Source organism: Salmo salar, chromosome ssa06 (genome assembly GCF_905237065.1).
Source record: "Salmo salar chromosome ssa06, Ssal_v3.1, whole genome shotgun sequence".
Taxonomy (NCBI): Eukaryota; Metazoa; Chordata; class Actinopteri; order Salmoniformes; family Salmonidae; genus Salmo; species Salmo salar.
This window is the reverse complement of record NC_059447.1, coordinates 67,234,529-67,254,577: the sequence shown is the minus strand read 5'-3', so window position 1 is coordinate 67,254,577 and position 20,049 is coordinate 67,234,529. Positions and strand designations below refer to the sequence as shown.

Sequence of the window (20,049 nt, the reverse complement as noted above, 5' to 3'; positions counted from 1 at the left end):
ACTGGGAAGGTTATTGTAATTGAGCCCAGTGGAGGCTCCTCAGAGGAGGAAGGGGAGGACCATCCCCCTCAGGGAATTTCTTAAAAATAAAAAGTGAAACATTCAGAAATGTATCCCTTTTAGATAAAACTATACCAAATATATTCATGTCATCAAATTATTGAGTAAAAACACTATTTTGCAATGAAGGTCTACAGTAGCCTCAACAGCACTCTGTAGGGTAGCACCATGGTGTAGCCGGAGGACAGCTAGTTTCCATCCTCCTCTGCGTGCATTGACGTCAACAGAAAACCTGGTTTTCACCCCCTTCCATAGACTTACACAGTAATTATGACAACTTCCGGAGGACGTCCTCCAACCTATCAGAGCTCTTGCAGATTGAACTGACATGTTGTCCACCTAATCAAAGGATCAGAGAATGAATCTAGTACTGAAAGCATAAGCTACATCTAGCTAGCACTGCAGTGTATAAAATGTGGTGAGTAGTTGACTTAAAGAGAGAAAGTCAATAGTTGAACAGTTTTGAACAAATTAATTTGTTTTACAATGGAGAAGCAAGAGAGCGAGAGAGAGATATTTAGTTGTATTCTTTTTCACTTAGCTAGCGAATACAGATTGCTAGTTTAGCCAACTCAAACACCTGGCTGAAACAGAGAGGGATGCTATGTTAGCTAGCTGGCTATGGCTATCCAAACACTGGAACTCTCCCAAGTCAAGGTAAGCTTTTGGTTTTATTAATTTATTGCCACCCTGTACTGAATCATTGTACCGGGTTTAGTAATGCGTTAGTTATAGTACCTATGTTGATTATGACATTACTAGCGTTGTTAGCTAATATGGTGCCAACGACATAGGCTGTGTGTAGTGGTTAGCGGTTACGATATGAAGGTTTGGCTTGGAAAGTTTTTTTTGCCTGGCCCCAGGCACATGTGTTGTGCTCTGAAGTCCACAAGCGAAGGGAAAATGTGAGAGGAGAGTGCTGTTTGTATGTGGCTGCTACGAAAGTGGCCTGTGTTTGCGTATGATCAGGGGTGTGTTCATTCTGCCGATTCTGTTTAAAAACGTTTCTTACAGAGAAGCAAACTATCAAGGCACAAGGCGAGACCCAGATCCAGACACAGGAGGCAGATGGTTGGAGTCTTACAATGTTTATTAATTCAAAGGGGTAGGCAAGAGAATGGTTGTGCACAGGCAAAAGGTCAAAACCAGATCAGAGTCCAGGAGGTACAGAGTGGCAGACAGGCTCGTGGTCAAGGCAGGCAGAATGGTCAGGCAGGTGGGTACAAAGTCCAGAAACAGGCAAGGGTCAAACCCGCTAGGACTAGAAAAAGGAGAATGCAAAAAGCAGGAGAACGGGAAAAACGCTGGTTGACTTGGAAACATAGAAGACAAACTGTCACAGAGAAACAGGAAACACAGGGATAAATACACAGGAGAAAATTAGCGACACCTGGAGGGGGTGGAGACAATCACAAGGACAGGTGAAACAGATCAGGGCGTGACACAAACGAAACGAAATGGGGACAAACATACCTGAATTTGTCCAATTGAAACTCTCGTTTGCGACTGTTGGACTAATTATTACACCCTAGATCAGCTAGATGCAGGCAAGAGTGTGCAAGGCCGTACTAAATGTGTCACTGTCTGTCACCTTGATTTTTAAATTTGTAAAACATTTTTGGTTACTTTTACCCCTTTTCTCCTCAATTTCGTGGTCTCCAATTGGTAGTTACAGTTTTGTCTCATCGCTGCAACTCTCTCACAGACTCGGGACAGGCGAAGGTCGAGAGCTGTGCGTCCCCCAAAACACAACCCAAACAGGCTGCACTGCTTCTTGACACAATGCCCACTTATCCCGGAAGCCAGCCGCACCAATGTGTCAGAGGAAACACTGTGCACCTGTTGACTGTATGAGCGTGCACTGTACGCAGCCCGCCACAGGAGTCACTAGTGTGCAATTTGAGAAGGACATCCCTGTCAGCCAAACCCTCCCCTAACCCAGACGACGCTGGGCCAATTGTGCGTCACCCCATGGGTCTCCTGGTTGCGGCCGGCTGCGACAGAGCCTGGACTCGAACCCAGAATCTCTAGTGGCACAGCTTGCACTGCGATGCAGTGCCTTAGACTGCTGTGCCACTTGGGAGGCCCTCTGTCACCTTGATCACTCTAATTTTTCTCTCGACCTGTGCACCTACGTTGTAAACTTTCATTCATAGGCTAGGTTGTAGCAAGCGACCTCATGATAGTTATAGGGAATATTAGAGTATCATGTAGTAGCCTAAACCTAAATGTTACATTGAGCTGGGTGAATGAGGTTGCTGGGTGAATAGAATATGAATGACTGTCATCCAATATGCTGTAATAGAAATAAGGCCATGCTCATAAAAAAAAATGTCCTCCCTCATCTTAAACGTCACCGACCGCCACTGATTGAGCCACAACTGCTGTATTAATCTACTACAGTAACATAACTGACATCTAAATATATAATACAATGCAATAGCAATGTTACTCCCCTAAATTGAAATATTGTAACTGTTCAAGTAATTGAGCTTGTTTTCTACAATTTCTATGTGTGGTTTATTATTTGCCTTTGTTTGAAAACAGAGCCATTTTCTCTCTGAGATGCTTCTGCAACGCAGACTCTAGCATATTGTAAATTCAATTACAAGAAAGAAAGAACATGTGGATATCCTCCTCATCGTCAATGAAAAGCCCCTCCAACATCCAGTATAAAGCCAGAAGTAAAGATATGAACTGTTTCAACATTAGATTAGTATTGGCTCCTGCTGGAGCAGAGGAACACAACAGGGACATGCATCCAGAAAACAAACAGCCTGAAAACAAGGCACAAATACATAAATATAAATGTCCAAGGAGAGGCTGAGACGCTAAGTGGCGAGACAGATGGAAAGACCTCGTGTTCCTCCCCTGCAGGGACACAATTCCAGGAACAGTTTCTCACAGCAACTATGGATTTATTGTCAATAAAAGAGCCAAAATGGCCCCTTGCTTACCGGATGAGAAACTCCAGCAGGCTCTTATCTAATTTGCCCTAACCTTCTCATTAAACAGGCCATCCCTGGGTCACAGTAACTGTCTATTTTCAGGGAAGTGACAGTGGTGGCGGTAGCCTTCTGGGGTGACACTCGGGAGGGGAGAGGAAGGGTCATGGGGAACAGGTGTGGTAAAAGTGGCTGGGATTTCATTTGAAAGGATCTTAATCTGATAAGCTAAACGTCCAAACAGGAGCACAGGAGCCTCATTGCCAATATTTCAACAATGTAGTGGTACTAGACTTTCTGATGAAACCAAATGAAGACAAAGTTCCCATCACCACTGATCCGTAGCAGGTTCCAATCCACACCAGTGCCAAATAAATAGAGGGATTTTAAGTTCTGATAGTTGGAAGCAAGAACCTTGAATGACATTTTACTATGTACTAATTCACCTATTGTGTTCTCAGACTAGAACAGATAAAGGAAAGGAGGCTGCGACAGTCTGAAGTGGTTTCCTCTCCCTTATACAGGCATTCTGATTTTTTTCTCCCACTAATTGGTCTTTTGATCAATCACATCAGATGTTTTCACATCAGAGCTTACTCAGAGCTGGTGTGATTGGTCAAAAGACCAATTAATGATCAAAAAGATGCAAATTGGTCTGCCTGTGTAAATGCAGCTGGAGATAGGGAGAGGAAACCACTTCAGACTGTTGAGATGTGCTGCCAATTAAAATAACCTAGTCCAGCAGATTACACTATTTCCTCAGTATTCACCAGAGTTGTGACTATTTGTATATTTTCTTGACAGAAGGGTGAGCCAGAGACAAAATAGACAAAACACAACAGATCAATTGTGCAATATAACAGATTTATTTGCTTATCAGATTTCCACTTCTTAAAGATTTCTACTTTTAACAATATTGCACTAGATAACTTTTGGGGTATCACAGTGCCATCTTAGCTGTTATAGTACAGTATCAATGGGGGACATAATATTACGAAAAACAGAAATTTGACGGGTGCAAAAATACATCGGGACTCAGATTTGATTGGTACAATTTGTTTTATATCATCAAATGTGTCACAGAAGCAAAAAAATGGATCCCTGTGCGCTTTCAACAAAATGTGGACAACATGATACAGGACACATCATTTACACCTAGACCACAACATCTCTACATTCAAAGACTCAATCATGGACAAGCTTACTGACACTTGTGGCTGCTTCACATGATGTATTGTTGTCTCTACCTTCTGGCCCTTTGTGCTGTTGTCTGTGCCCAACAATGTTTGCACCATGTTTGTGCTGCTACCATGTTGTGCTGCTGCCATGTTGTGTCGCTACCATGTTGTTGTCATGTTGTGTTGCTACCATGCTGTGTTGTGTTGCTGCCATGCTGTGTTGTTGTCTTAGGTCTCTCTTTATGTAGTGTTGTGGTGTCTCTCTTGTCGTGATGTGTGTTTTGTCCAACTTTTTTTTATCCCAGCCCACGTCCCTGCCTCTTGGTAGGCCGTCATTATAAATAACAATTTGTTCTTAACTGAAGTGCCTAGTTAAATAAAGGTTCAATAAAAAATGTAATGCTATACTCATAACTACATAATTCTGGCCATTGCACATTGTTCAAAATAGTTTTTTCAGCTGTAGTTCTACATCAGCATGCAAGTATTAGGCATCAGATACTGGCCAAGGTTCATTCAAGTCTAAACAACGTAGGCTACCTGACATGACAGTAATGTCAAATCAAAACAATATTTAGCAAAATACTCAAATGCTATATCAGTGCAAAGAAAGGAATTGGGACATAAACAAGTCTATCTGAACTCACCTAAAATAATTTCATGGTTTGTAAATTGCAACAGAGAAGAGCCACTGTGACACAATCAATATGTATTTTCTGAACATGTCTCAAAGTCTCATATTTGCTCACTTTGTGTGGTTGCGGCAGCGCCGTAAAGTAGGAAAAACATTTTCAAAACAGAGGAAATCTGACCATGGCAGATAAAGCCATAGCACCTCAATTCACCTTCATGGAGAACGGAAGGATGGAGGAAGGTCTTGTGTCCTAGAACATCTGGATCATAGACTCCCTGGCCTTGCCCACTCCAACCCATTTGACTGGAAAGAGAAAACGTTGATTAAGAGCCATTGAAAAGTTTTTATGTATTGATCTCATTATTTTTAAAACAGCATGTAGGTCCTGAATTTGGAATAGAATACTTACTGGGTACGCCAACATGGATCTCCACAAAGCGGATGTAGTTCTGAGCTTTGACTGGCAGATCTTCCCACTTCCTACAGGCTGAGGTGTCACTCTTCCAGCCAGGCAGTTTCTCGTACTCCACTTCCACTTTCTGCAAGACGTCCATGTTAGCTGAGACGACAGGGAGGAGACATGGGTCATACAGTCCATGGAGAAAGGTTTAGTGGAAAAAATGTACAAATTAATCTTATAAAGCCAACATCTTCTTTGTTTCTTTCATCACATCCATTTATAAAGGAATATATGCACTACTAAATCCAGTCAGTCTTACCTGGGAAATAGGGAATCTTTTTTCCATTGAGCTTATAAGACACTCCCACTTTGATTTCATCCATCACATCAAGGATATCAAGTTTGGTTAATGCAAACCTGTGATTGAAAAACAAGGGGAAAAATGTAACATGTATCTCTCCTCTCTTGTCCCCCTCCTCTCTTGCCCCCCCCCCACACCACACACACACACACACACATAAGATCCAGTAGGTGGCAATGTGGCCCAAATTTTCAATAAAGGTAACAGGACTGCACAACATTCGGGGCAGGGCAAACCCTGCTGTGACACTCACGCAGTGAAGCCGTTGATCATGTTGGCGTAACGCAGGATGACCAGATCCAGCCAACCACAGCGTCTCTTCCTCCCTGTGGTCACGCCCACCTCATGGCCCCGCGTCTGCAGCAGCTCTCCAACCTCCTGTAAGGACAGATGACAGCAGAGAAGCTGGTCTGAGCAATCAGACCTTCAACTACTCTATTCTGTGTAGTCTTGACTACTTTGAGTTTGAATTCTGACATTATGTTCTTCACTCTATAGCTCCTCTTACTTGCATTTAGTGTATCATGTTTGGGGTTTGACTCACATTGAGTTGTTCTGTAGGGAACGCCCCGATGCCCACTCTCGTGGTGTAGGCCTTCACCACCCCATACACATCACCAATGTTCAGAGGGGGGATTCCCAGTCCGGTACATACACCACCCACGGTACAGTTTGATGATGTCACAAATGGGTATGTTCCTGGGAGACGAGAGCAACATTTTAAAGGGATGCATTTCTGATAGCCTCCTGGATGTGCACCAGACCATTTGCTAGCAAACTGTGTGGGGGGAATGTCTTCCTTTAAAACGTCCTATTTCATTATAATGACTACTGTATATGTGGTTATGTCAACAGGTGTAAACAAGGATTGTGTCGACCCAAATAGTTGTTGAGCCTATCTTAAGAAACCAAACACAAACCCATTCTAAGGAAACATACCATGCCTATGAACATACTAATATATTTTAGTAATTTAGCAGACACTCTTATCCAGACTGACTTACTGTAGTGAGTACCATGACTCTTGGGCTAACAGTGCTTACTCATATTCATGCGTCTATAACCGTCTCATACAGTCAGCCAAAGGGGAGTATAGAATTCCCTTACCAAAGTCAATGTCAAGCAGGGCAGCGTTCGCTCCCTCCACCAGAATCTTCTTAGGGGGTCCATTAATAGCATCGTACATGAAATAGACACCGTCTCGCACCATGGGTCTTATCCGCTCAGCATACTCCTATATGATTAGACAGGATGCAAGATTCAATTTGTTCCTACTGTATGGATAGATGGATCATGAGAGCAGAGCTACTGTAATTGTCATCTGCTTCTCCGATGCTAAATTTAGACCTCACCCCATGACTGAGAGGATTTCATGGTTATTATGGGTTGATGATGATGAGTTATGAGTGTGTCCACTCTGTTACAATTCTGACATACTTTTTCTACTAGCTGAGGGGTATTTACCCCATCGCCATGTCAACACAAACACAAACAAACACATAAAAAATGCACACTTCATGAAATCCACCTTTAATTTCTTCAGTTGACCGTCAACATCTACCTCCAATGTGGGGAACATGGCCTGGTACTGCTGAGCAAGGTTCTTGAACCTAGAACCAAGCCACCATCAGAAGAACATGAATATACTGTAGCAATATGTCCATAATACATGTTCCCATTGTCCAGAGAGCCAAATGCCAAACTGGCACTCCCCATAACCCTCAGCCTCTATGAGTGAAGGTGAAGGTGATGATGGTGAGACTTACCTCATAGAAAAGTCTTTGAAATCAGCTAGAAGGTCACAGATACGCAGCCCCGTACGTGATGCTTTGCTTGAGTAGGTTGGTCCGATGCCTTTCTTTGTGGTTCCAATACTGTATGAAGTAAATTATGAATTACAACACTATATTTGAGGAATATAAGCATTTCAACACTATAGGAATTATGATTCTTATAAAACAATTAATCTGGTAACACTTTACTTAAAGCATGCAGGTATTGCTTAATAACATGTTACAAGCATCGCATGCTTTTATAATGTATCATGATTTATGACAAGTTTTACAATGCATTCTAAATGCATCATAATGAATTACACCTGCAGGCTTTAGTAAAGTGTTGTTTGAGTCCTGCAGAAGAAGGTGTAATTTCCAGTTCTTACTTTTTCCCTTCCTGTGCTTGTCTCTGTACCTCCTGGAGCCCGTCAACTGCCTGGTGGAAGTCAAACACTGTCCAAAGGGTAAACAGGTTATTTCACACCACGGGCACAAACATATGCCTGTCAACAGCAGAACATGCCATCGGAACATGTGAGCAACATGTAAGAGTATGGGATAAATGTCTCTCCATGTCCTAAAATTATCTGCAACAACTGTTAACCTGCACTGTAAAAAAGGATTCTTAAAATCATCTCACCACATCTCACAGCTGGTGATCAATGTCAAACTGTTGTCACAACACAAACTATATTAAATATTGCATTGTCATATTGTTACATAACCTACAGTAACTGTAAAAAGTGCTAACATAAATCAGTCAGCAATTGATTGGTGGGCAATCAGCAATAATCAATTATATCCTATCACACCACATCTGTTACTCTCAACAAACAACTGTTTTTGTTTTATCTGTTTTTAGCATTATCTGAACTACATGTCCTTTGCCCTCTCTTCTAAATGCATCTGTTTTCCAATAAGAGTGTTAGTTACCAATGTGGGCCCTGTCTGAGATGATCAGTCTCTTCTCCCAGTCTTTAAGGCCTGTGGGATGGAAACATAAAATAGTTAGGCAAAATCACTCTGTTCTCTCATCTGCTGTTCCTTTCTAAATGGATTATCAACATGCACATTCTCAGACAAACTATAGGCCAATTACGCTACTTAATGTTGATATCAAAATCTTCCCACCATTCTTTTCATTTTTTTCAGCTTCTTCAAACAAGCCTGGCAGATGAATGACCACACCATTGCCTGCAGAGACAGAAGGGATGTTCTGTGTAAGAATACACAGTGGGCTATGATTGGATGGTAGGCCTACAACAGGCAAACCAAAGAGCCGAGTGACTGGTCAGTGCAAGCTGCTGAAGACAGGGAATAGGGATGTACACACCGATCACGGAAAGAGCTTTGGAGTTGATGATCCCGCTGGGTAGGAGGTGGAAGTCATATTCCTTCCCATCCACCACCACCGTGTGACCTGCGTTGTTACCGCCCTGTGGTCAGAGAACAAGAAGAACAGAGAGGGCACTCAGGAATGTGATAACTGTATGGGTTAGTTTATCTCATCCAACAATTATCCACTGTCTGTAGATACACAAGACTGGCTGGTCACACTATAACATGCCTGCGGGGTGCCTGGGGAAATACAGTAGGTCTTCCCACATCAAACTAACCCACAATCTGCAGTACTAGAGTAGGAGCTATTTTAGCAGCAGCAGTGATCGAGGCAGTATGCCCTTCTCATGTATCCATGCTTCCCCAGGCATGTAACTCCTCCTTATCCCCTGGGCCTGGCAGGCACGCTAGAGGAAGAGGGGCATCCCAAATGGACACCCACTTATCTGTGCAACCAGGGACAAATAGATCCTTAGCAGTAAACTAGTGACAAGCCCAAACTCTTTCTTTGCACAAAGGATACAGTTCACTATTTTCTTTTGCTTGTTGAATGATGCATAGGTGGAGATGGAAATGAGCCCATTTGAGGACTTTAAATGTTACCTATAAGGACATTTTATCATTGTCCTAAAAGTTATGTGTATGTTGTTACTTCCAGTATCTCCTCTGCAGCTGCATTTCACTCCTGTCCTTCTGCAGGAACCTTTCTTACATCTCCACCAGTGGGACCACAAATGTATCAAATCAAATTGTATTTGTCACATGCGCCGAATACAACAGGTGTAGACCTTACCGTGAAATGCTTACTTACAAGCCCTTAACCAACAATGCAGTTCAAGAAATAGAGTTAAGAAAATTATTTAGAAATAATAATAATGGATATTTTTTAAAGTAACACAATAAAAAACAAAAAAACAAGGCTACATACAGGGGGTGCCGGTACTGAGTCAATGTGCAGGGGTACAGGTTAGTTTAGGTCATTTGTACATGCAGGTAGGGGTAAAGTGACTATGCATAGATAATAAACAGCAAGTAGCAGCAGTATCAAAAACAAATGGGGGGGGTCAATGCAAATAGTCCAGGTGGCCATTTGATTAATTGTTCAGCAGTCTTATGGCTTGGGGGTAGAAGCTGTTAAGAAGCCTTTTGGACCTAGACTTGGCGCTCCGGTACCGCTTGCCGTGCGGTAGAGGAGAGAATAGTCTATGACTTGAATCCTCCTATTATATAGGTCCTGGATGACAGGAAGCTTGGCCCCAGTGATGCACTGGGCCGTACGCACTACCCTCTGTAGCGCCTTACGGTCAGATGAGGAGATGTTGCCATACCAGGCGGTGATGTAACTGGTCAGGATGCTCTCGATGGTGCATCTGTCAAACTTTTTGAGGATCTGGGGACCCATGCCAAATCTTTTCAGTCTCTTGAGGTGGAAAAGGTGTTGTCGTGCCCTCTTCTTGACTGTCTTGGTGTGTTTGGACCATGGTAGTTTGTTGGTGGACACCAAGGAACTTTAAACTCTCAACCCACTCCACTACTGCCCTGTCAATGTTAATGGGGGTCTGTTCGGCCCTCCTTTTCCTGTAATCCATGATCAGCTCCTTTGTCTTGCTCACATTGAGGGAGAGGTTGTTGTCCTGGCACCACACTGCCAGGTCTCTGATCTCCACCCTATAGGCTGTCTCATCGTTGTCGGTGATCAGGCCTACCACTGTTGTGTCATCAGCAAACTTAATGATGGTGTTGGAGTCATGTTTGGCCACGCAGTCGTGGGTGAACAGGGAGTACAGGAAGGGACTAAGCACGCACCCCTGAGGGGCACCATTGTTGAGGATCAGCATGGCAGATGTGTTGTTGCCTACCCTTACCACCTGGGGGCGGCCCGTCAGGAAGTCCAGGATCCAGTTGCAGAGAGAGATGTTTAGTCCCAGGGTCCTTAGCTTAGTGATGAGCTTTGTGGGCACTATGGTGTAGAACGCTGAGCTGTAGTCAATGAACATCATTCTCATAGGTGTTCCTTTTGTCCAGGTGAGAAAGGGAAGTGTGGAGTGCGATTGAGATTGCGTCATATGTTGGGGCGGTATACGAATTGGAGTGGATATAGGGTTTCGGGGATGATGGTATTGATGTGAGTCATGACCAGCCTTTCAAAGCACTTCATGGCTACCGACGTGAGTGCTACGGGGCGGTAGTCATTCAGGCAGGTTACCTTTGCTTTCTTTGGCACAGGGACTATGATGGTCTGCTAGAAACATGTAGGTATTACAGTCTTCGTCAGGGAGAGGTTGAAAATATCAGTGAAGACACTTGCCAGTTGGTCCGCGCATGCTCTGAGTACACGTCCTGGTAATATGTCTGGCCCCCGTAGTGGAAATTTCAGTACTAAGAGAGACTCCGGTCACAACTTGTAGACTTGTTTACGTGCTGCTGTGCGGTTTGTTGCTAACCTTACTTTGCTACCTGCCAACTTTACGGTTTTTGCTTTTTAATTCTGTTTATATTTTTGGTTTTTCCCTCGCTCAACTTTTTTCATTCAACTTTTTCGCCCCGGACGCTTTATCTGGACGTGGTTCGTCAGGACCTCCATCAGCCGAAGCTAAGTCGTAACATTAACATGATGCCTTCTTATTGCAGTCGCTGTACTAATATACAGGAGAACGATCGCCTTATGGCGAGGATAGCTGTGCTGCAAGCCCAGCTTCAGACGCAACCGTTAGGCAAAGGTAATTTAAGTGTAGGAAAGGATGAAACAGCGTCTGTGCTACCAGTAAATACAGATAGTAGTATAAATCCCCTCGCACAGTCCCCGCAGCTGGACAATTATCTCATGGCTTCTGGAAGGAAATGCTGTAGGAATGCTCAACCGGTGTCGCTCATTCAGCTGACAGAAACTTTCAACTGGTTCTCCCCATTAAGCAACGGGTCGGAGTCAGAGGCCGAGCCTTCTCTGGTCTCTACTCCTCCCATTACGGGGTCTGAGACGCAGAAGCCTCCCACCATTAGCTCTGACAAATTGAAAACCCTAGTCATTGGCGACTCCATTACCCACAGTATTAGACTTAAAATGAATCATCCAGCAATCATACACTGTTTACCAGGGGGGCAGGGCTACCGACGTTAAGGCTAATCTGAAGATGGTGCTGGCTAAAGCTAAAACTGGCGAGTGTAGAGAGTATAGGGATATTGTTATCCACATCGGCACCAACGATGTTAGGATGAAACAGTCAGAGGTCACCAAGCGCAACATAGCTTTAGCGTGTAAATCAGCTAGAAAGATGTGTCGGCATCAAGTAATTGGCTCTGGCCCCCTCCCAGTTAGGGGGTGTGATGAGCTCTACAGCAGAGTCTCACAACGCAATTGCTGGTTGAAAACTGTTTTCTGCCACTCCCAAAAGATAGAATTTGTAAATAATTGGCCCTCTTTCTGGGACTCCCCCACAAACAGGACCAAGCCTGGCCTGTTGAGGAGTGACAGGCTCCATCCTAGCTGGAGGGGTGCTCTCATCTTATCTACGAACATAGACAGTGCTCTAACTCCCCTAGCTCCACAATGAGATAGGGTCCAGGCCAGGCAGCAGGCTGTTAGCCAGCTTGCCAGCTTAGTGGAGCCTGCCACTAGCACAGTCAGTGTAGTCAGCTGAGCTATCCCCATTGAGACCGTGTCTGTGCCTCGATCTAGTTTGGGCAAAACTAAACATGGCGGTGTTCGCCTTAGCAATCTCACTGGAATAAAGACCTCCTCCATTCCTGCCATTATTGAAAGAGATTGTGATATCTCACATCTCAAAATAGGGCTACTTAATGTTAGATCCCTCACTTCCAAGGCAGTTATAGTCAATGAACTAATCACTGATCATAATCTTGATGTGATTGGCCTGACTTGAAACATGGCTTAAGCCTGATGAATTTACTGTGTTAAATGAGGCCTCACCTCCTGGTTACACTAGTGACCATATCCCCCGCTCGGAGGTGTTGCTAACAATTACGATAGCAAATTTAAATTTACAACAAAAAAATGACTTTCCGTCTTTTGAGCTTCTAGTCATGAAATCTATGCAGCCTACTCAATCACTTTTTATAGCTACTGTTTACAGGCCTCCTGGGCCATATACAGCGTTCCTCACTGAGTTCCCTGAATTCCTATCGGACCTTGTAGTCATGGCAGATAATATTCACATTTTTGGTGACTTTAATATTCACATGGAAAAGTGAACACAGACCCACTCCAAAAGGCTTTCGGAGCCATCATTGACTCAGTGGGTTTTGTCCAACATGTCTCCGGTCCTACTCACTGCCACAGTCATATTCTGGACCTAGTTTTGACCCGTGAAATAAATGTTGTTGATCTTAATGTTTTTCCTTCTAATCCTGGACTATCGGACCACCATTTTATTACGTTTGCAATCGTAACAAATAATCTGCTCAGACCCCAACCAAGGATCATCAAAAGCTGTGCTATAAATTCTTGGACAACCCAAAGATTCCTAGATGCTTGGTCCTACCAAAGGATGTCGGAGTACAAAAATCAGTTAACCACCTAACTGAGGAACTCAATTTAACCTTGCTCAGTACCCTAGATGCAGTTGCACCCCTAAAAACAAAAAACATTTGTCTTAAGAAACTATCTCCCTGGTATACAGAAAATACCCGAGGTCTGAAGCAAGCTTCCAGAAAATTGGAACGGAAATGGTGCTACAACAAACTGGAAGTCTTCCGACTAGCTTGGAAAGACAGTACCGGGCAGTATCGAAGAACCCTCACTGCTGCTCGATCATCCTATTTATCCAACTTAATTGAGGAGAATAAGAACAATCCAAAATGTATTTTTGATACTGTCGCAAAGCTAACTAAAAAGCTGTGCTTGACCCTCCTATGTTGAACATAATAAACAGCTCTCTATCCACCGGGTGTGTACCAAACTCACTAAAAGTGGCAGTAATAAAGCCTCTCTTGAAAAAACTATCGGCCTATATCGAAATACTTATTTCCCTCGTTTAAAATGCAAATCAATTTATAACATTTTTGACATGCGTTTTTCTGGATTTTTTTGTTGTTATTCTGTCTCTCACTGTTCAAATAAACCTACCATTAAAAATATAGACTGATCCTTTCTTTGTCAGTGGGCAAAAGTACAAAATCAGCAGGGGATCAAGTACTTTTTTCCCTCATTGTACCTATCTTTACGATTTGGTCCTGCCGTACATACCAACACGTACGCTATGGTCACAAGACGCAGGCCTCCTTACTGTCCATAGATTTTCTAAGGAAACAGCTGGAGGCAGGGCTTTCCCTATAGAGCTCAATAGTTATGGAATGGTCTGCCTATCCATGTGAGAGACGCAGACTCGGTTTCAACCTTTAAGTCTTTATTGAAGACTCATCTCTTCAGTAGGTCCTATGATTGAGTGTAGTCTGGCCCAGGAGTATGAAGGTGAACGGAAAGACACTGGAGCAACGAACCGCCCTTGCTGTCTCTGCCTGGCCGGTTCCCCTTTCTCCACTGGTATTCTCTGCCTCAAACCCTATTACAGGGGCTGAGTCACTGGCTTACTGGTGCTCATCCATGCCATCCCTAGGAGGGGTGCGTCAATTGAATGCGTTGAGTCACTGACGTGGCATGCCTGTTCGGGTTGGCGCCCCCCCTTGGGTTGTGCCGTCGGGGAGATCTTCGTGGGCTATACTCGGCCTTGTCTCAGGATGGTAAGTTGGTGGTTGAAGTTATCCCTCTAGTGGTGTGGGGGCTGTGCTTTGGCAAAGTGGGTGGGTTATATCCTGCCTGTTTGGCCCTGTCCGGGGGTATCATCGGACAGGGCCACAGTGTCTCCCGACCCATCCTGTCTCAGCCTCCAGTATTTATGCTGCAATAGTTTATGTGTCGGGGGGCTAGGGTCAGTCTGTTATATCTGGAGTATTTCTCCTGTCTATCCGGTGTCCTGTGTGAATTTATGTATGCTCTCTCTAATTCTCTCTTTTCTTTCTTTCTTTCTTTCTTTCTTTCTTTCTTTCTTTCTTTCTTTCTTTCTTTCACCCTCTCGGAGGACCTGAGCCCTAAGACCATGCCTCAGGAATACCTGGCATGATGACTCCTTGCTGTCCCCAGTCCACCTGGTCGTGCTGCTGCTCCAGTTTCAACTGTTCTGTCTGCAGCTATGGAACCCTGACCTGTTCACCGGACATGCTACCTGTCCCAGACCTGCTGTTTTCAACTCTCTAGAGACAGCAGGAACGGTAGAGATACTCTGAATGATAGGCTATGAAAAGCCAACTGACATTTACTCCTGAGGTGCTGACCTGTTGCACCCTCTACAACCACTGTGATTATTATTATTTGACCCTCATCTATGAACATTTATGAACATTTGAACATCTTGGCCATGTTCTGTTATAATTCCCGGCACAGCCAGAAGAGGACTGGCCACCCCTCATAGCCTGGTTCCTCTCTAGGTTTCTTCCTAGGTTCTGGCCTTTCTAGGGAGTTTTTCCTAGCCACCGTGCTTCTACACCTGCATTGCTTGCTGTTTGGGTTTTTAGGCTGGGTTTCTGTACAGCACTTTGTGACATCAGCTGATGTAAGAAGGGCTTTATAAATACATTTGATTGACTTGGACAATTATTCAAACAATCATTTTTATTCAACATCGATTAATTATTGCAATAATGAAACCATCGACAGCACACTCTAAGTTGTGTTGGCGAGAGCTTCCCTAACAATGAAAAACAGACATCTTATATAGGACACTAAGAATGCTTTGTTCCATACTTCTCAGGCAGATCAAAAAGCATCATAAGCCACTTTGGGTTCATCCTGTCATTAACAGCACATGGTGTTCTAACCCCCAACCCTGGCTTAATTTCCCTAATGCCAGAATGTCTAGCACCCTTTGTTCCAGTAGATCTCTATCCCAGTTACAACCACCCCACATCCTTTCCATGGAATACATCTCCCCAGTGCACCACTGATCACAGAAAGGAATGTGGCTGTAAAGTTTTATAGCCCTCTAGTAAAATCTATTTCCTCAACGCACAGACTATCTGCAGGAAGCTAGAGTGGACACCATAAAAACTCAGCCTTACTCTTAGTTAAATATATAATCGTTTACCATTAATAAACAAATCAGGTAAGTATGCAATTTTCCCTGACACCCCGCGGCCTTGTGAATGTTGACCTGTTAAAAGGTCTTGCTCACATCGGCTACGGAGAGCGTGGTCACACAGTCATCCAGAACAGCTGGTGCTCTCATGCATGCTTCAGTGTTGCTTACCTCGAAGCGAGCATAAAAGGCATTTAGCTTGTCTGGTAGGCTTGTGTCACAGGGTAGCTCGTGGCTGGGTTTCCCAATACTAGTCTCAATCCCTTCCTTCCTCAATGCCAAAGAGGAAACTAAATGTGCAAATGCTAACACTTTTTTATTGCCAATCACATAAATAAATATTAAGACATCTCTGTCATCAGCAGAAGCTTCATATAGATTCACCCTGCCATATTTATAAGGTTACTTTCTAACAAAGACCAGTGTTGATTTGTCAGTCAAAAGACCAGAATGTCCTGATCCAAATAATTTTACTGTAGCACTGAAAATGAATTCAGAGTGAGCAATATGAAGCAAGAATCAAATAATTAATCTAGAAAAATAGTTACAGTATACAATATCAGTCAGACATGCAAACAAAAGTTTGGAGATAAAACACCATTTTGACATATTCAATAAGAAAGATTTTATTTCAGAAGAATGTAAAATTTGGAACCTTGAGGGTTTAGCACGTTTTTCATAGTTCAGTGACATATCTTTACTTTGCCCAAATTCCTATTTGATTACATTATGCACTAAAACAGGCTTATCTTCACAGACAGTCCTCAGAATGATAGCGTGAGTGACCTCGGGACCTTAGGACACTGCTGCTCATTGTCACTGCCCAACACTCTCAATTTGGATAATTGAACACCACTCTTAAAAAATGCCATGGTTTTCTTTATTGGATTGAGAATATTTCGGCCTCCATCTTTTGGAGGTCTGTATCAACAGTGCCGACAAGAACATAACCATTTATTTTGTGTATCTCTGACTTCCTGTATTATGTTATCACTGGAAAAAGTGCTCACTTGACGTCCCAAGCATCTCAAGAATGTCAAGATACATTTGGATGGAAATGGAATTCCAGGGGGAAAGACAGTATTTTTCTGTTGCAGTAACTCTTTAGTGACCAAATGTAAAAAATGCTAAAGCTTCTTAAATTGATTCTTGATTTTAACATATTTTATATCAAACATTCCATGATTAGTGAATACCATGCTAGTCGACATGACAACATATGTCTCTGTCACTTAACTACAACATCGATGAAGTTTCCCTTTGGTGACATCAGTGTTATAATTAGGAGTGATACAGTGTGTATTCAGTCCACCATGGTGGGGCTACAGTTGCATAAAGGAATGTAGACCTATTGTAAGCTGTTTCCCAAAGAGGGGATCAGGATCCACTGGAGAGACACTGAAATAAATGGGTGCAAACTGTGAGAGGTTTGAGATCCATTCACTGAAGGATAGGGGTCTAAAAATGGTTCAAATTCTTCAAATAGTTAGATGGCTAGGCTCAACTCACACTGTTACTTTTATTGTTTGCAATATATTTTCAGCAGCTTTTCCAATAAATCAGTAATATGTCCCCTTCGGTAAATCACAGTAGGTTAGTCTACCACTACTCTGATGACCTACGCTGTTGCGCGCCTCAATGCGCATTGACATTTATCAGGCCATAAGACTGAAGGGAATGCGGCATGCCACTGACGTCGCTGAGACGTGAGACCTTTTCCACTTGGGCTGTCTGGTATAGCACACCGTGGCACTGGCCTCCTCGAGCCCATACTGTAATAGAGCTTGCATAGATACGCTATGCACGTCAACACAGCTCCAGACTTCTGTTGAGCCGGGTTCTTGTTACAACATACCGGCATTTGCTTGTATTTATAAACGCAGAGTGTCTTTCACCCAACATTCTACGGTGCCGTGCTGAAATAGTGAATGCCCAGTATGTTTTCTTTCATGCGCCTGGAAACAAAGTTAACTATCGCGCTATGACTCCTGACTCTGCACAATTAATCAATATATACATTTTTCACAATGGCACATACTGTACACTGTGTGACATTTCTCACAGAAATAAATATACTAAGGCACTTGCAAGATAACCGGTGCATACAGAAATTTGGGTCAAAATAAAAAGCGAAGGTTTGGAGAGAGAGCGCCTTTGCGCACCATTATCTTGCAAGTGCAACTTCTCTAAAATAAAAAAATGCATACATTACAAAGAACAAATGAGAAAAAAAGAGTACAATTTAATCTTTTTTCCTCACCTGGCATCTGCAAATGATGTCCGACTCTGTCGCCAACAAGTCGACCACTTTTCCCTTCCCTTCATCGCCCCATTGTGCACCAAGCACAACTGTCAACTTGTTCCCTGTGTCGTTACGGGGTCGCTTAACTCCTGCTCCTGGGTTTGTGTAACAAGCTTTGTGAGACATGTTTTGCCTACACTAGTGCCCCGAGCGCAGTAGAAACGACAACCCGTAGGCCTATGTGATGGGAAAAATACCCCCTCAAGTCTGAGTCCGGTGTAATCAAATACTGGTTATCCGCCTGTTGATGTAGAGACACGTGCACGAAAGACTACACATGATCTCGTGTCTATTTTTACCATCAGACTCCTTATCACTCAGTTTCAAGAGTTAGGCTACCACGCAAGTGAGAGCCAATGAGAATTCATAGTGTTGCCGTGTTTTTGTGTGCATTTTCAATGAATCATTCTCCAAGTGCTTGTCTCGTTTGGCTGAAACTGCGTGCGCACTGTGTTGGACCAATGTACCCAAAATGCAATACTTAAGTGTGAACATACTGTCCCTATTACACATAAATATAGAACAACCTAATTTGGGGTGGTTAAAAGCAAAATGTATAATGTTATTGTATTTTCATAATTGCCTACATTGCATTTCTGGTTATCCAATCTATTTGCAATGCAGATAGTTGTGCTTGTGTGAATGCAAAAAGTGTAAAAAAGAAACAATAACTGGTACCTGTCTGAAAACAGGTGAGATTATGGTCAATATGTAATGCTTAATTGATCATGAACCAATATTCCTACTCCTACTATGACTGTAGGCTAAATAGGCCCTGTATTTGTCAAATGAAATGACAGGGGCTGTATCAACAAGTACACATAACATGTAGGCATACTGTAAACATTTGTCCCAGTATCAAATTTAAACATTCTGGCATCTAAACATTATACATAGACATTTTGACTTTCTTAAAATAATGTATCACATTTCAATGAAATTGTGCCCAATACATTGAAGGGCCATGATGAAAGTATAAAGTGCAAATGGTCCCATCATCATGATGCAGTGGTTGGTTGCCAAGCAGGTTTCTGTGATATCATTGCCACATGACCTTTTATTGATGTATTAAATAATACAAAGACCCCTCTAAATGGGTGTAATAAGGCAGGTCTCCATTTGAAAAACAAACCTAGGTTTGCTAGGTAGGCCTACTCCTTTTGAAAACAGTGAGAAAAACATGGCTGACATAGATATTTGTAAGTACAGTATAAAAAATGTATGTTATGCCATATAATTTGTTTGGCAGAGCTAAAACGGAGCACTGGAAGATGGAGTCAAAGTTCATTGTTTCTTTTTGCCTTTGGGCTCATCCTTCTTGCGTCCACCTAGAAATAGAGATAAAGATAGAAATCAGTGCTGTCGCATACACAACACAGCTATAGCATTTAATTTGCCCTACAAGAGGAGAATGTTGATAACCTTTGTTCCGTGTGATGATTGTCCAGTCTTGTCACCTAAGCTAAAGTTATGCCTTTAATGTAAGTTTTTCTTTAATATTTTTTTTTTTTTTTTTACATATTTTGGTCAGTAGGTACCCAACATAACAGGGGGTGGGTGGTGTGTTCAACTGCCTGTCTGCATTCCTGATTTCTGTAACAGTTAGCTTACCTGTGTAATATTGACATGAGCTCAGAACCACTTGTTTTTTAAAACATGGTCCTGTTTTATCAATTGCTGCGCTGAACAATGGACAGTTCATTATCTCTGTCAAACGACCGTAGCTAAAGTTAAGTATTCATATTTCTTTTTGCAATTAAGATGCTACAATACACATTTACAACAGGTCTATATGTAAACATACATACAGCCTAATGACACAGTGCCTTCAGAAAGTATTCCAACCCCTTGACTTGTTCCACATTTTGTTACGTTACAGCCTTATTCAAAAATGGATTAAATTAAATATGTATTCAATCTACACACAATGAACCCTAATGACAAAGCAAAAACAGGTTTGTAGAAATG

At 42.7% G+C, this 20,049-nt stretch overlaps 1 protein-coding gene across 1 annotated transcript; it reads right to left on the bottom strand.

Moving 5' to 3' along the window:
* Positions 1-3,848: 3,848 nt before the first annotated feature.
* Positions 3,849-18,244, bottom strand: adssl1 (adenylosuccinate synthase like 1). Its single transcript, NM_001139705.1, is given in 13 exon segments — positions 3,849-5,120; positions 5,227-5,376; positions 5,537-5,634; positions 5,832-5,956; positions 6,123-6,277; positions 6,686-6,812; positions 7,107-7,188; positions 7,345-7,452; positions 7,740-7,806; positions 8,287-8,337; positions 8,485-8,547; positions 8,687-8,789; positions 18,040-18,244. Coding segments are annotated over 13 exon segments (1,350 nt in total). The 5' UTR covers positions 18,208-18,244; the 3' UTR covers positions 3,849-5,067.
* Positions 18,245-20,049: the final 1,805 nt, after the last annotated feature.